The 17763-nt window shown below is 35.4% G+C and overlaps 2 protein-coding genes across 2 annotated transcripts; one reads left to right on the forward strand and one right to left on the reverse strand.

Moving 5' to 3' along the window:
* Positions 1-74: 74 nt before the first annotated feature.
* LOTGIDRAFT_168660 (hypothetical protein) lies at positions 75-10061 on the forward strand (the record flags this gene model as incomplete). The annotated part of the gene is made up of 13 exons (XM_009066545.1): positions 75-314; positions 1105-1255; positions 3168-3304; positions 3737-3872; positions 5030-5125; positions 5315-5445; positions 5711-5808; positions 7310-7394; positions 7794-7865; positions 8086-8184; positions 9088-9246; positions 9523-9621; positions 9939-10061. The coding sequence occupies 13 exons, from the start codon at positions 75-77 to the stop codon at positions 10059-10061; spliced, it is 1626 nt and encodes a 541-aa protein (XP_009064793.1).
* Positions 10062-12807: 2746 nt separating this feature from the next.
* Positions 12808-17450, reverse strand: LOTGIDRAFT_168661 (hypothetical protein; the record flags this gene model as incomplete). The annotated part of the gene is made up of 8 exons (XM_009066546.1): positions 12808-12894; positions 13239-13337; positions 13692-13850; positions 14512-14610; positions 15406-15477; positions 15929-16013; positions 16622-16719; positions 17382-17450. The coding sequence occupies 8 exons, from the start codon at positions 17448-17450 to the stop codon at positions 12808-12810; spliced, it is 768 nt and encodes a 255-aa protein (XP_009064794.1).
* Positions 17451-17763: the final 313 nt, after the last annotated feature.

Genomic DNA, 17763 nt, shown 5'->3' on the forward strand with positions numbered 1-17763 from the left:
TTACCCCGCATCCCGCAATCATAAATAGCCTACTTCAAAGGTTTGAGTCATTTTTTTCCATTTTAGGAACTAACATGGGAAATGGAGCAAGTGTACAACCTTCAAAGACTGAACAGGATATGCAAAGACGAATGACTCTAATCGAAAGCCAGAATTCTCTTAGCAGTGTCCCTGTCGTTGAAGAATGCCAGTCTTTATCCCCAAAAGATTTGGAAGCAATGAAGATTGACCCCAAGGATTATAACTTTTCTTTTGAAAACTTGGTTTTTGAGGGCGGTGGAAGTAAGGGTGCCGCATACGTGGGGGCTTTAAGGGTAAGTTATTGTTAGACGTTTGCTATTACTGTTTGCCTAACCACCTTTCAGAGAGTTCGCATATTTATGTCCTAAAGCGGTTTGTCAACTCGTCATTTCTTTCAGTTAGGTAGCTGATAACGTAATAATGTTTATTTAATATCCATTTCTGTCAACTCAGAAAAGAAATGGAGGCCTAGGATGGAATAATAACTTCATCCAGAAATTGGAATAAGCGGTCTGGAACTGTTGGATACTTTTTGTTATTATTTTTCATTGGTCTTGTACAATAGAGACAGACAGAATAAATAATAATGAAACGAAATTTTGATCTTATTTTACATGGCTCAGTGAGTTAGACGCTTGCTCGCTAACCTGAAGGTCCAGGTTTCAATCCCGGCATAGGCCGAGATAATACCTTCGGATTTTTCAACCTGGTTTCCCCCTGTCAATGATGCAGGTAAGAGGGGCTGACATGGAAAAAGTGTATAGCGGTACGGATGGGACAATAAACCGAGGCCCCGTGTGCTACAGGCTGTGCATGTAAGAGATCCCTCGACAGAAAAAAATCGAAAAAGAGCTGGCTAATGCCGTTGTCCTGGCAAAATTTCACTCATTGCACCCTGCATGGCGTTGTCCGTCTTCATTAGCCCACGTGGTGCAGAAAAGTAGGACGTAAAACTCCATTCATTTCATTTAATTTATTTTACATAGATCAGTCAACACCATACAGCGTTGTACAGTGTTTCATATTGGCATATATGCCAGAACAAAGAGTCCTAGTTGTGTTGAAGGTTTTCTATTTTTGTAGTATATGGAAAAAATTGGAATGTTGAGGAAAATCAAGAGGTTTGCTGGAAGTAGTTCAGGGGCAATGTGCGCCTGCTATCTCGCCGTGGGGTATGGAAGCGAAGACATCTCCAAATTTCTGGAACCAAAATACATATCATCAGTATTAAATGGTAAATTATTTTGTCGATTCCTTTGGCGTCTATATCATACGCTATCACCTCTTCGAGCTCTTCTTAAAATGTGGTATAGTATTCAATAGACGCAAACAAGCACAGCGTGGCCTGGCTGAAGAAAGCCTTGTTTGGAAAAATGTCATGATAACTAAAGATAGCTTGCCAGGCAAGGTAACATACACGCACTGTCAGAGATGATTGACCAAAAATACATTAAAGATCTTCATAATACATGTAATGCCAAATTTCTCATATTGAAGATCTTCATTATGCATTTGTAGTTCAAAAAACCTGAATATCCCATCAGTTTAGGGTCAGTTATCATTAAATTCACACCAACTAACTAACATAGACAAATTTACTCTCATTAATATATACCTGCATACCAAGTTTCATCAAGATCATATAAAAACTGTAGCCCCCATCGTGTTTACAAGTCAACTTTGATGTGTTTTACTAAGTCAGGGGTAATAACTCAACGAATGTTCGTTGAATCGTCAAATTCGAACTTGACCGCTGTCTTATCAATCCCAATGCTCACGCCAAGTTTCATCAAAATCCATTGAAAATTGAAGCTTCTATTGTGGCCACAACAACATTTTGACGCGATTTTACTAAGTCAAGGGCAATAACTCAAAAACATTTCATGGTACAATCATCAAATTCGAACTTGACCACCGTCTTATGAATCCTAATGCTCACACCAAGTTTCATTACAATTAAATGAAAACTGTAGTCTCTATTGTGCCCACAAGAAATGTTGAGACGGACGGACCGACGGACAGGGGCAACGACAATATATGACCACATATTCATGTGGGCATATAAAAACAGAGTTTTCCACTGTAACATCTAGTCTTAAATTTCATCGTTTCACCATTTTTGTTGAACGTCTTGTTTATATATCTCTGATACCCAGACATATTTCGTCGTAGCTTTGCGTAGACGAAGGTTGACTAGATGATTGAGGCTTCTGTCTTATTGACCTTCAAAATAGAAAATCTTGGAAGTAGCGAGTCGTTTTTTGGATACACATTACCGATTACTTAGCTGAACAATTCCCGTTTCTGAGATCAAGGTACGATGAATCAAGCCTTTTACCTCTTCTTTTGGACTATTACATAGATACGTTAAAATATAAGATAGTAAATCTAGGCATGCGCCCATTTTTATTTTAATTTTTGCCACTTTTATGTCTTTGTCAGTTTCAGCCAACCCATGGCATGTATATAATTTTAGCTGAAACCTTCAGAATACGTTTGGGGAGCCGCGGTGGCTCATTGAGTTAGACGCTTGCTCGCTAACCTGAAGGTCCAGGTTTCAATCCCGACATAGGTCGAGATAATACCTTCGGATTTTTCAACCCGGTTTCCCCCTGTCAGTGATGCAGGTAAGAGGAACTGACATGGAAAAAGCGTCTAGTCGTTCGGATGGGACAATAAACCGAGGCCCCGTGTGCTACAGGCTGTGCACGTTAAAGATCCCTCGACAGTTGGAAATGGAAAAAGAGCAGGCTAATGCCGCTGTCCTGGCAAAATTTCCCTCATCGCACTCTGCATGGCGTTGCCCGTCTTCATTAGCTCACATGGTGCAGAAAAGTAGGCCGTAAAACTCCATTCATTTCATTTCGTTTCAGAAAACGCTGGGATACACATTCATTTACAAATCTGTATAGTAGTTTTCCAACACAAGACAGTTTGGCAGAATTTTTTAGTCACAACTTTTAAGGGGCGCATATCTCAAGATTTTGGTCTATAGTTAATTTCAGTGCCAAAATAATCTCTGTTCTCATTGGACACAGATCTATAAGTTTCGTTGACGTTGGCCTTGTTTGATGAACATAACAAAGAATTGACAAAAATGAAGTAAATCGGCGCATAGTGTCACTTTATGTCTTTGTGATTTTCAGACAATCCATGGGGCGTTCTAAGCCTTGTGCCTAATATGGTAAATCATTTTGGATGGAAGCCGACAAGTAAGGTTTATAGTGAAATGGGAAAACACATTGAAAAGAAGGTCGGTGATGCAGACATCACTTTCAAACAGGTAACTATAGTGAATTGAAGTAGAGTTTTACGTTCTAATTAGAGTCCAACTCAGCTGACGACACGTGATTCAGATAAACATTAAAATAAGCTATTAGTGTCTGGTACACAAATAAATACTTGAAAATCAGAATGGTGTAAACAGAAGCTATAAGTGTCTCTGATACACATATAAAGACTAGAAAAGCAGAATGATGTAAATAGAAGCTATAAGTGTCTCTGATACACATATAAAGACTAGAAAATCAGAATAGTGTAAATAGAAGCTATAAGTGTCTTTTACACATACTTGAAAATCGGAATGCTGAAAATTTACTAGAATGTGTTATATTAATCACATATAGAATTTCTTTAATATGATGCTTGCCCAGGTACAGTTGACTTACTAATCATTTATTCTGTTATAAATCTATTTTGTATTTTATTTTATTAGTTATACAAGAAGAAAGGTATAGAGCTGTGTATCTGCGTTACCAACGTCAACAGAATGGATGTCATATTCTGTCACGCAAAAACCACGCCCCATCTGTCAATCAGACGTGCTGTGTGTATGTCCATGTCCATACCAGGTAAGTTAATCTCCTACCTTTCAAGCCTTTACGGCCTACAACTGTAGTTCCATTTCATCTTTTTGTTTCAATATTAACTAATGGGCCCGTTACACCTCAGGTTATGTCCGTTTTAACCACAAATTACGTTCGTTTTTACCATCAGTGAGATCAAGTTTTATCTTCATATATCAGTAGTTTTGAGGCCAAATTATATCATTATAGACGATTTGTTTTGATCTAAAGTGAGACCAAATTATATCATTATAGACGATTTGTTTTGACCTCAAGTGAAAGTGAGACCAAATTATATCATTATAGACGATTTGTTTTGACCTAATGTGAGACCAAATTATATCATTATAGACGATTTGTTTTGACCTCAAGTGAGACCAAATTATATCATTATAGACGATTTGTTTTGATCTAAAGTGAGACCAAATTATATCATTATAGACGAATGTTTTGACCTCAAGTGAGACCAAATTATATCATTATAGACGATTTGTTTTGACCTCAAGTGAGACCAAATTATATCATTATAGACGATTTGTTTTGATCTAAAGTGAGACCAAATTATATCATTATAGACCATTTGTTTTGACCTCAAGTGAGACCAAATTATATCATTATAGACGATTTGTTTTGATCTTAAGTGAGACCAAATTATATCATTATACACGATTTGTTTTGACCTCAAGTGAGACCCAATTATATCATTATAGACGATTTGTTTTGACCTAAAGTGAGACCAAATTATATCATTATAGACGATTTGTTTTGACCTCAAGTGAGACCAATTTATATCATTATAGACGATTTGTCTTGACCTTAAATGAGACCAAATTATATCATTATAGACGAATTGTCTTGACCTCAAGTGAGACCAAATATACCATTATATACGATTTGTTTTGACTTCAAGTGAGACCAAATTATATCATTATATACGATTTGTTTTGACCTCAAGTGAGACCAAATTATATCATTATAGACCATTTGTTTTGACCTCAAAGTAGAAATTTATGCGACTATAATCAACTCCTACAGTACTTATCCCGAAAACCCTCTCCCTTAAAACTTCATTCTCCCAGTTGATTTCAAAGACAAGTATCACCATGATAATCCTTCCCAAACTTTTGCCCAAGGGAACATGTTTTATAAATTTGATATTCTAGGATATTTCCAAGCGTCTAAAGAGACCTTGTTTGGATCAATGGATGTTTATGTTGACGGTGGTTTGCTGTGCAATTACCCTATACACTGTTTTGATGGTGAGTTAACACTTTAAATCATATTTCTGACAGTAGAAAATCCATTTCCTCAACCCAATTAGGTACAGACATTACAAGTTTTAATCATAATCCAATTAATGCACAGATCAGTAGAAGCTGTATCGAATTAATCCAAAAAGCTACAGAAGAGTAGAACGATTGACCCATTAAAATATTTGTATTTTTTAGGTTGGTATTTATCATTGAAGCCTGATGACAGTTTTCTGACAAAATTTACTCCGTTATCCAACTTAACAAAGCTGTACGACCAGGCTATCCGATTTGGAGGCTTTAATGAAAAAACTCTTGGGTTTCAAGTGGTATGTTTGCTATTAGTATGTTCTAGACTAATTTGAAGAAGTGATAACTCCCAAGGGTGGCAAATACTACGCCAAGTAACTTGAAATACTAGCGGATAGACAGAACTCTTAAGAATATAAAGTAGCAATGTAAATATAAAGATGTATCCCCAAATCTTTAATGTCATGGTTGCACAAATTGTACACGCGAATTGATGCATGACCTCTCTTACCACAATATCAACTAGGTACCGTCGTTTATAGCTCTGTTATCTTCATCTTTCAGTACTCTGACTATGAACAAGATTTGATGAAAACGGAGTTAGATAAACGAGTCGGTGTTCTGACTCCTGCTAAGCCCAGTCAAGATACCAAGCTGTACAGGTGAATGAAATGAATGAAGTGAAAGAGCCAATATATTTGGTTGTAATATTGTCCATTGCTAGCTGGGGATCACACACCATCAATATCATTGACTTAATATATTGACTCATATATATGTTTCTAACCAAGTTAGCACGGTTGTTTTCTCAAAACTAAAAGAACGTTAAACGAATTTTACGAAACATAAAGTATTCCACTATAGCGGATAAAGTACCTTACAACAGATTTTATTCGCAAATGCAACCGGGGCTAAGCAGTGCTTCATGTTAGTCAAGCAGATTCAAAAAATTCAAAATACCTGAATATAAAGTGCTGGATTTCATGTAAGAAATTTTTAAAACAATATGTAGAAGAAACGAAAAATAATTTACGCACTCGATTTAGGGTTAACAAATCAGATATCAAATTAAAGCAAGACAAGTCTACATCTAATCATGCAAGTTTGACGACAATTCATTAGACTGTCCTACCCTACCCACTATTGAGCGGAAAAAGATCGATTCACCAGAAGGTGAACCACGAAATTTCATCAAGCTTAAGAAACCCACTGGATTATGACAGTGTAAATGCAGCTAGACCAATAGGACTACAATAATGCAGGCATGACACTCTTTGTTGCCCCTTTCAATACCACCAGTAATGGATAAAGTAAGACAATTTATCATTATCTTCATCAACATCAGTTGGCGTATGCGGCTTGAGGATTGGATTTTAATGGATTTTGATACATTCAGTAGAATCTTGTTGACATAATTCTAAAGTGACATCATACATCCAATAGATTCACAATAAGATCAATACTTGGCAGAATCAATAAGAATTAGTGCTGTTATGGATAGCAACAGATGAGAACATTAGTATTAGTATTCACGGTTTTCCGAAAAAGAAAATAAAGACATTTAAATACATCTACAATGGAATTCTTTCTGTAACATATCTTTACTGAAGACTTTTAGAGAATTATTTGCTTACACGTTTAACTGTTATCAGTAGAGCTGGTTATTATATTATATATTACAATTTACTCTATTGTAAAAAGAATATGTTGTTTTATTATATATTACAATGTTATCAGTGACTCGGTCTTACACTTAAAAGGCATTCAGGTACCACACTAGACCATTTCATACGTTTTTCGGGCGGTTCTTGCCCATGTGCCATGATTAGCGAAACAGTAATAGTAGTATCCGATTTGATCAATCACCAAAGTAATAACCGCATTAAAGACGAAAATGTGGAATCGTGTGGGCATTTTCTTTCATTAGTATTGATGTCAGTATATTGAATCAATGATATTGATGGCTTTATTGAATGTGTATGGGCTACATAACAAATACCTCGACAATTCGAACTCTGAAATGAGTAGAATCATATCACTGTGCAGTAAACGCCATCGCCTGTCTTTGTTTACCCGCTCAATGGCTTAGCAAAAAGGTATGATGATAAACTTCATTTGACTCACTTTTTTTCTTGCCCTCACATGCACATATTATATTTCTAGAAAACGTGTAGATATGAAGAAGAAGCAGAAAAAAATAGAAAAAATCCATGCATGTGTTATGGACGCTGTGAACGCTTTTCTTGTGGTAAGCTTTGAAAATCGTAGTTTTGTGGTGGTTTTTTGGGGAATGGGGTATCCTAGACTAACGAGGGCATTCATAAAAACCCCAACTCACCCTGAGTGCTAAACTGAAAATCACATGAGAAATCGAGTGTTAAACTTGTCGACTTCTTATCGGACGGCGAGATAAGCACAAACATTGGATAGCTCTGTGGATATTAAGATATTGAGAGCTTTAGGCCTCTTCCTGATTCAAACTGTTTCTTTATCGATATATTACGGAGACGTGGTGGTTCTCTGGTTTAGAATTAGACGTTGGCTGGCATTACCTACTTCACGACGTTGCCAGTCTTCAGCCCTAATCAGTGACACAAAGGAAAGATGTAAAAAACCGATTCATTCACTTTTTAAAAAATATTTTCAGACTATCGACAAGCACAATATTGCTGATAAAGCCAGCCTGGACCTTGGTGAACTAAAACTAGTTTTTGAAGACGTAAGTTATGTTTCCATATTGAAATGAGCCACACCCTCCCCCCTTTAGAAAAATTTAGCACTAATCTATTTGACTACAGCAAATTTTGCTTTGCTTTGCTTTCTCACAAGTGCAACGGGTTACACTTACTCTTTGTGACATCCTTGTGACACCCGATGCCACTGTGCAGCTTGCGTCCCATCCATTCTAATGGTGTCATTCCTCTTTTCATAAATTTCAGAAAGAAAGTTTTACTGATAAACATTGTGAGATACTGTTTGGGGAGGTGATTTCAGCCGAGGAGGCGTTCGATTCTCTGGATAAAGACGAGGACGGACAGGTAAGTGTTACGACCAGGGATCTGCCACGGTTTAGACGTTTGGGTTTTGGGAGCACAGTGTGGTGGTAAGGTCGTATTCCATATATTTTTTACAAAAGTTTACGATGACAGCCAATATATTCAATCTGGATTTAGATGTCCCGTTGCCATCAATAATCTGATGAAATAATTATGTATTGTTATACGCCCACATGAAATGCTCTATTGCTCTAGACAGATTTTGACGAAACTTGTTATGAATGATTGTACTCACCCAAGGATGAACCCTATTGAAAAATCGAAAATATTTAGTATGAGCCCCTGTTCTTGAAAGCGCGTTCAATTTATGACCCATAAGCACTCTAAAAGGCACAATTCTTGATGGATTTGGACGAAACTTGGTGTGAGTGTTTGTTATCAACTAAGGATGAACCCTTTCGAAAATCAGAAAAATCGAAATATAGTTTGAGTTATTGCGCTTGTTCTTGAAAATGCGTCCATGTTTTAGCCTGTAAACACTCTAGAAGGCCCAGTTCTTCACAGATTTTGATGAAACTTGGTAATATTATATAGTATCGCCCCAAAAGAGTTTCATACTGGTAATTGTTACTATACTGCCAAATATTTTTTTTAATTAAAATCAAAGCGGTCAGGGGGCGTATTATTACCTTGCCTGGCAAGCTATCTTTTTGATAGCTATAACACTGTCTTGCTGAGCAATCGACATCCTCGGCAGTTTCGGTAAAGCTGAAAATGTCTCGGTCATGAATCGTTTATTTCTTCTTGGGTGACACTGAATATAGTCTGTAGATGATCACACTTACTTATGCATTTATTGCTTTATTTTGACTTTTGGTTCAGTAATGTTACATTTGTTACCGATTCTAAAATTCAATTTCGATATTTTGTCGATCTATAATTTAGGTAGATTTCGACGAACTTATGGAATTTATCCAGAGAACTGGAATTTGTATGTTGGATACCTTCCAAGGTTACAGTCGTCAAGAAATCTCCGGTTTTTCTTCCTTCGTTGAACGAGTTCAAAATACCATTTTACTCAATTTAAAACGCGTCCATGCAAACGTGAGTATATACTTGTTAGATTTGGTGATACATTAAGCCAAATTTATGAGCGAGGGTAGTGTCTATGGTACTTCTCCAGTGCTTATAGATTTGGAACATTTGTCATGCAAGTGAGTCAGTCTGCCCAAATACCAAACTATTATTACAGTATTATTTCCATGTATGAAAATTACGTATTTTCTGCTGCCCATTTCTACGTCCACTTCCAGATGGCAGGCGTCGCAACTAGACATCAGGTCTTGTAAAAGAGTGACATTATATTTATATATTTTGCAGCATGGAGATTATCAACGAACTGTAGGAATCAACACTGGACATATAGAAACTGTAGATTTCGATAATATGGTTTATGCCGATAAGAAATTTATTGAAGAGGTACAAGTATTTTTTTTTTACATCAAATATAAATATGACGCTTTGGTGCACAAAAATAAAAGAAAATATATTAAACGCTTGGACAACTGCTATTGTACACATTATATTCCCATCCAGGCGGCAAAAAATACTGCTGTTCATTCTTGGATTGTGTCCCTTTGTACAGCACAATCCTGTAAGTGACACGTCACGTCACGTTTGTGTTATCCTACATATTTAGGGCAAAGAACAATCAAGAATGACCAGGATACTGTTTGCGCTTGTTTCCCCTTGTTAGTCGAACCTGTAATGAATGTTTCTTTTTTAAATTATTTCAGAGGGGTTATAACGCCACAAAAGCTTTCCTGCAATATCACGTGATCATTAAAGATATGATCCCAGATGTAGAAATACGCAGAGACTCAAAACCGGAAGTAGGGAACCACATGACAGGATGCTGATATAAACTTCAAGTTGGATTTACTTGCTACATCATCTTCGATTCTCAAAGATCTCGAGTCAATCTCTTTCCCTACCCTTGACTTTGCTACGTACATACCTATTTCCTATTCATTTGGTTATCATTATTTCAAAACAGCGTGTAAATGGACACGTATTGTCACCTTCAAGGCCCTGCTTGGGCATTTTCTGGGGTGATACTATAGATATGGTGTTATTTGGACAGCTTTGATACATTCTCTAACAAGCACAGAGCTTGATTTTTGCATATTATTAATGGCCTTATCATTCTCTTTTTGATGATATATTACAATAATGAATGAATATTTTTTGAAAAAAAGAAAAGAAAATTTTCAACTCTGATCCTTACATCAAAAGTATTTACCCAACATCAATATGGTTTTCATAATAAGGATGTACTTAATTTTCTCTATGTGACATGGGTGGTTTGCTATTAAAATTCAATTAATTAATTTTGATTAAATTTTTAAAAAATCTAAAGTTTCTGGTTTTATTTTTGAATAATAATAGTGTGAAGTTGATTAATAGGTGTTAAGCGTGTTATACAACATTGATAACAGATCAAGCATAAACTCCATTCATTTCATTTTCTTTTGAAATTGTCTTTACTCCTTGTTACAAACTATTTGATATTGAAAATAAAATTTTTTACGTCATACGCTCACATTTTACCCGTGAACGCCCTAGAATTTAGAGTTTTTAAACCAATTTTTATTAAATTTTAATACTCTTTAATCCAGTGTAAATCAACTTGCATTGTTACTACAGACTGCAAATAGTTGATGATTATTTCCTTTCGACCACGAGTACCTAACGTCTGCCATATGCATATGTTTTTTTAAACAATATATATTCAAGAATTCCAAATATTACATACATATACATAAACATATGGTTTTGGAAACAAGCTTTAAAAGCTTACTAAATGAGGTTCTCTCAACTGTATCAAGGTTGTAAAAGGGCAGATACGATTCAGTATGTTTAAAGTGACCTCCGACACCTTGGCGATCACCAGTTGAGAAATAAAATGTGAATGACACATTTTTATCAATTCATAATGCAATATGCTGTAACTTATATTTATAATTTGAATAATATGGAATGAAATAGAAGACAAAATTGATAGTACATGTATATATTACGAATAAAGTCCTTTTTTTCTGTCACTTGATCCTGGAGATTCTCATTTTCGTCCTCATGCTCTTCATTTGTCTTGTCCTATAAAACATAAACAGATAAAAATCATATATTAGCCCTGATTATTTCAATTATTCAATTTGAATACGATTCGCAAATACAAATTGGATATGAAATATTTTTAAATATTGCAATGGCAATGGATTACAAACCCTTAAATTGAATTTGAGCTTCGCTAAAAAGTTACCCTTTTAGGGCAGGGCATACTTCTATGCTTATTTGGTTTATCTCTAAAAAATGATGTTACCAATAAACAAAAGACAAATAAGGCTCACCTTAGGAGTTGTTCCTTGTTGATATCATCAAACATCAGTTGATTCATCTACATATTTATCTTCTCCAGTACATCTTCTGGGCAAACTTCTTACATTAATGGGTTACCCCAGTTAGTTTTGGATTGTATAGATCTTTTCAATTTGGTCCACTGCAATCAATTGGAAATCATGTGAGCAAACTATTGTGCCATCAGTAATATGTTAAAACGAGCACACGTAGGCCTATGTCAGTATGTGTAAACAGCCTGCTGGTGCTATTTAAGTATAAAATTATGACAAATTGGCCCAAATGCAGTAGGGCACTTGTCTGTTGGACAGGGGTGGGGCTGTGTGATGTTGTATTTAGGAAATTACTTATGTAGATTGAAGATAATTAAAGAAAACTATTAAGTTGTCTAGGCTAGTAATGAACTAACATAGCTGCAATAGGCCTGTGCCATGGCTAAGAAAAGACACAAAGAAGGGACCAAGCCCAAGAGGATAAGTAAGACAGACCTACCCTACTAAGACTGATAAATGATTTGTTGTTGACAATCCAGGCCTACTTCTATCTACTCTACCTACACTGTAGGCTACTGTACTGAATCAAGAGGATTACACTTACCTTCCAATCACGAAATATCCTTTAACAAATCGCAGCTGTAGGAGAGTTGGTTAGGCTAGTAACTCAGTCATCTTTTACTTTTAATGACTCAGAGTAGGCTCTACTCACAGACTGACTTACCTGGCTGAAACTTGAACTAGTTGAAGCTTGACCATTCGTCCTGACAATTTTTTAGTCGTTAACAATCGAAAACCATTATAAAAGTGACCAAGCAATGTCATCAAGCTCTTCTTTTCACAGCTTCGTTAACGTGGCGTCGGCCATGTTTGTTTACAGCTGAACACGTTGCCCACTTAGCCTCGCTCTGAAGTCAGTGGGCGGAGATATGCATACGTTAGCCTCGTTGTGAAGTAAGTGGGCGGAGATATGCATACGTTTTGAGAAAGGAGTATTGGCCAAGTTTAAAATTCTTCAATTTTATGTTCATTCTAAGACGTAGTATCACTTTAAAATTTTATACGTCTGAATATATAATACATGCGTACATAATAATTATGGTCACAGGACGTGTCCATTTTGAAATAGTTATAACACATGGTTAAAAGGAAAAGAGTGCTGTATATATCAACTTCAGGTTTTATGGTAGGTCTATTATACTTCCGTTTTTAATTCTCTGTTAATTCTCAAGTTCTGGTTTGTCCGGTTTGTAGCCTAGTTTCTGCGTGGTTCTACTTCCGGGACCATCACTTTATTGATCACGTGATATTGAAGGAAAGCTTTCACGGCGTTATAACCCCTCTGAAACAAATTAAGCAACATTCATTAGGGGACCCCCTAAGAAGCACAAACAGTAGCATCCTTGGCGTCTTAATATAGTATAGTACATACATTAGCAGTAGATGTCCAAGCGTTTTAATACATTTGTTGAAAAGAATTTGAGGTTTATGGCAGGTTTCGTTTTCATTTATTAGTAATTACGATGGGCAACGACGCAGTGTGCAATGAAGTAAATATTCTTTTTGAGTTGTTAAGGGATATTAAACATGCAGAACATGTACTGATCATGTAAATGTCAAAAAAGATATTTGATTTCTTTGTGCACCAAAGCGTCACAAATTTTTTATATAAAAAAATACTTGTACCTCTTCGACAAATTTCTTATCGGCAAAAACCATATTACCGAAATCTACACTTTCTATATGTCCAGTGTTGATTCCTACAGTTCGTTGATAATCTCCATGCTGCAAAATATATGAATCCTCATGTCATCCATTTTCATCAGTTGATGTTTAGTGGATAGCTGGTGTTGAGATTACAGACTTGGAAGCACTGTTGAACGTAAACGTTCTCCCGAAAGATTTTGAAAATGTAACACTTGATTTGGTTCTTTCTGATACATATTTCTGAGCAAAAATTGTCGAGAAATCATATTTTGAAATATCTTAAAAATGAAATGAGGTACGGTACATTGTTGTTACAAACTTTTTTTTTTACCAACTCTTTCTGCTACTGCAGGTGTCCTGTATAGTCTGATCTACTGATGGATTCGATGACTTAATGGATTAAACCACCAAATCTAGCAAGTATATACTTACGTTTGCATGGACACGTTTTAAATTGAGTAAAATGGTATTTTGAACACGTTCAACGAAGGAAGAAAAACCGGAGATTTCTTGACGACTGTAACCTTGGAAGGTATCCAACATACAAATTCCAGTTCTCTGGATAAATTCCATAAGCTCACGGAAATCTACCTAAAATAGACAAGGACAAAATCTCGAAAATGAATACACAAATCAGCAACATATCTCTTTTCCATTGGCATTGCCAACACGGCAACACTTTAGGGGAATCGATATAACAAATAACTTGGTAGGCCTAAAGGAATTCGTCAACTATTAAACACTACGGGAGAGCCCGAATAACCATTCAGATATGCATTCCAAACACTTCAGGTTAATCCACATTGCTATTAAAATGGAATATACATTCATCAACGATCAAATACTTCTGGAGAGCCCAAATAGCTAATATGTTTACAGTTAGTCTTAGTCCATGTGTACAGTCAGTCTTGGTCTTTGTTTACAGTCAGTATGAATCTGTCCATGATGACAATCATTCTTAGTCTATGTTGACCGTTAGTCTAAGTCTATGTTGACCTTTAGTCTAAGTCTGTGTTGACCGTTAGTCTAAGTCTATGTTGACCATTAGTCTAAGTCTATGTTGACCATTAGTCTAAGTCTATGTTGACCGTTAGTCTAAGTCTATGTTGACCATTAGTCTAAGTCTATGTTGAAGGTCAGTCTAAGTCTATGTTGATCGTTAGTCTAAGTCTATGTTGACCGTTAGTCTAAGTCTATGTGTTCCAAACACAAAAAGTCTAAACCATGGCAAATCCCTGGGCATAACACGTACCTGTCCATCCTCATCTTTATCCAGCGACTCGAACGCCTCCTCGGCTGAAATCACCTCCCCAAACAGTATCTCACAATGTTTATCAGTAAAACTTTCTTTCTGAAGACACATGACATTATTAGGATGAGATTAAAAGCCCGAATGCACAGTGTACTAGTCAAATAGCACAAAGCAAAATTTGCTGATGTCAAATCGATAACTAACTACATATCTTGGGGAGGGGGTCTCATTTCAATAGATACCAGTTGCATCGGGCGATACAAGATAACACAAAATAATATATGACAACAAATATAACACAGTGGCTGGGCATCAATTAACAGTTATACAAAAGAATATACTGTATATTATGGTATATATAAACAAATTTGACAACAAAATGGCAACATCATAACAAAATAAAAAATAATACAAAACTTTTTTTTCTCTAAAACGCTTGTATATGCTGAACTATCGACTATTCGACAAATGCTTCATACGTTGGGAGTAAAAGCTTGCATAATCAACTATAATATATCAATAAAAAATCCACTTTTCTCTAACTTTGTTATTCTTTATTTTTCTTTAGGAAAACCTTGAAATCCAATTAAGTTTTCCGTTCTGTTGCTATCCGTAACAGCGCTAATTCTTATTGTCAAGTATTGATCTTATAAATCCATTTGATGTATTGTGTCACTATAGATTGAAAATCAACAAATTTCTACTGTTTTTGATTGCAATAAATCTATTAAAATACTATTCTCACGCCGTATCATCACACTGATGATGATAACGACACGCACCATATAGCATGGAAAATCAATTAATAGTCGTACAAAAAGCGTATATGGTATATAGAAACAAATTTCAAAACAAAAAGGTAACATCATTTCAGTATAGAAACATATAACTTACGTCTTCAAATACTAGTTTTAGTTCACCAAGGTCCAGACTGGCTTTATCAGCAATATTGTGCTTGTCTATAGTCTGAAAATATAAAACGAAAGTAAATGAAACGGAGTTTAACGTCTATAGCATGATTAGAGAAGAAAAAAGCATAACGAACCTTAAACGTATACGTAAACTGTTTTAGTTTTGGCGTTAAAAAATTAACGGGCGGATTTTTTTAAAGTTAAAACTAAATATTGGTGTATAGTTTTCACAAATTTAAGTAAATGTTTTCGATCTACAAAAAAGTGGAATGTCACTGACATCTACAGAGCAATCCGGTTTCTTTGCTTATCTACCTTAGAAAAGAGATATGCACTTGTTTGAATTCGTACGTGGTTACACTCCATTTTCCACACACTTTTCTGTTGCTTCTGTGGCTTTGGTAGTTTGAGTGATCATATGACTTTATTGTGAAAAAGATAAATGGATTTGAATCGCTGGAATTTAGCACCCAGCACTCAATAAAATTACGATTTTCAAAGCTTACCACAAGAAAAGCGTTTACAGCGCCCATAACACATGCATGGATTTTTTCAACTTGTTTCTTTTTCTTCTTTATATCTACGAGTTTTCTAGAAATATATTAAAGTGTGTGATATGTGGGGGCAAAGGATGAGGATGACTGAGATTGAGTTTTACGTCATTTTATTTCTCTAAAACGCTTGTATACGCTGAACTTTAAACTTTAATTTTCACCTAGGTGAGAATTATTTTCACCTAGGTGAGAATTAGGTGATAATTCCTGTAATTTTTTTCACCAAGGTGATAATCTAAGAATTTTGAAGTGAAAACTGTTTTTCGTCGTTCTTTACAAGATTCGTTGAATTATCACCTAGGTGGAAATTATTTTCACCTAGGTTTAATTCAAAATTGAAAGTGAAATATGTCGTATGTGAGCCACCGTAGTTTCTTTCAAATACCCCGTAATAACCAGTTAATTCGTTTTTCATTGAGGATATATGTTCACATCAATTATTTGACGAGTAAAATGATCGTGGATGGGATCAAACTGGTTTTTATCCGTCAATATGTTTCCTCCATAATGGTTATAGACAATATTTTTCAACAATTTAAGTCACATAGTTCAATAATACCGACTAATGTTTTGGTGAAGGTTTTATTTAATGTGCAGGATATTCAGCTAACAACGGAGATCGCAAATTAATTTCATTTCGTTCACCTGTATAGCTTGGTATCTTGACTGGGTTTAGCAGGAGTCAGAACACCGACTCGTTTATCTAACTCCGTTTTCATCAAATCTTGTTCATTGTCAGAGTACTGAAAGATAAAAATGTACAGGTTAATGGTCGAAAGCTTGTCTATGTGTTTAACAATGATATTGGGACGAGGACCGAAGCATTGATATGATAAATATATTGATTATTTGATGCCTACAATTCAGGTGGTTACCATTTAAAGTGTACCCAAAGCTATGGTAGGGCAAAAAATTCATAATTAAATTCAATGCGCATTTGTTTAAGTCAATTGTAATATGTTCAATGAAAAATGTTTCAAGTGAAGATTACATTTTTACATAATTAACTTTTCGCATGCATCGTCTAAGATGCTGACGCTTTGTGTCAATTCTCCTAAGACAATAGTTACATGCTTTTTGCACTAATAAAAAAATTCCTTATAATTAAATCAACTCGAATACATGTTTAAATATTTATGTAATATAACAATAACTTAAGGCACTAAATTGGCGCATAAATACAAAATATTTTAACATAACGTTAATGAACTGATACTAACAATAGAGAAGTCCCAGAGAACAACCAATCAGCAATAATTAGGTCACCTATTTATAGTCTACATGAAAGTTGACGGAGCGACCAATTTGGAAGTTCAATTGTTCAAAGACGAGTTCTAACTAAGTCCAGAATTCATGATATTGTTGGAATTTGGAGTGTGCACATTTGAGAGAATTTAGAAAATACCTTTACTTTACCGTGATATTGTGTCGATTTCTGCTCTGTTGACGTTCGAAGGAACGATATCGACGCCATGTAGTGGCCACGTCAATCAAACTCAATGATAAAAGTAGTCCGTTAAGGGGCGGAGCTTATATTTTCATTCCGTTTACACAGATACATTTGACCGCTGTTATCCAATCAAATTATGTGATACCGTGTAAACGGAATCGTGATTTAATTATTAAATAATAATGAAAAGAACACAAAAAGGTAGTGATGAAACATAATAAAAATAACAATTGGCATTTCATCTTATCTTTAGGTATTTATACATTTCGAAAAAGACGAAGGACATGACACGAAACGACTTTAGTTTTACACTTGCCAGGTAACAAATGTACCATTC

Source organism: Lottia gigantea, assembly GCF_000327385.1.
Source record: "Lottia gigantea unplaced genomic scaffold LOTGIsca_77, whole genome shotgun sequence".
Lineage (NCBI taxonomy): Eukaryota > Metazoa > Mollusca > Gastropoda > Lottiidae > Lottia > Lottia gigantea.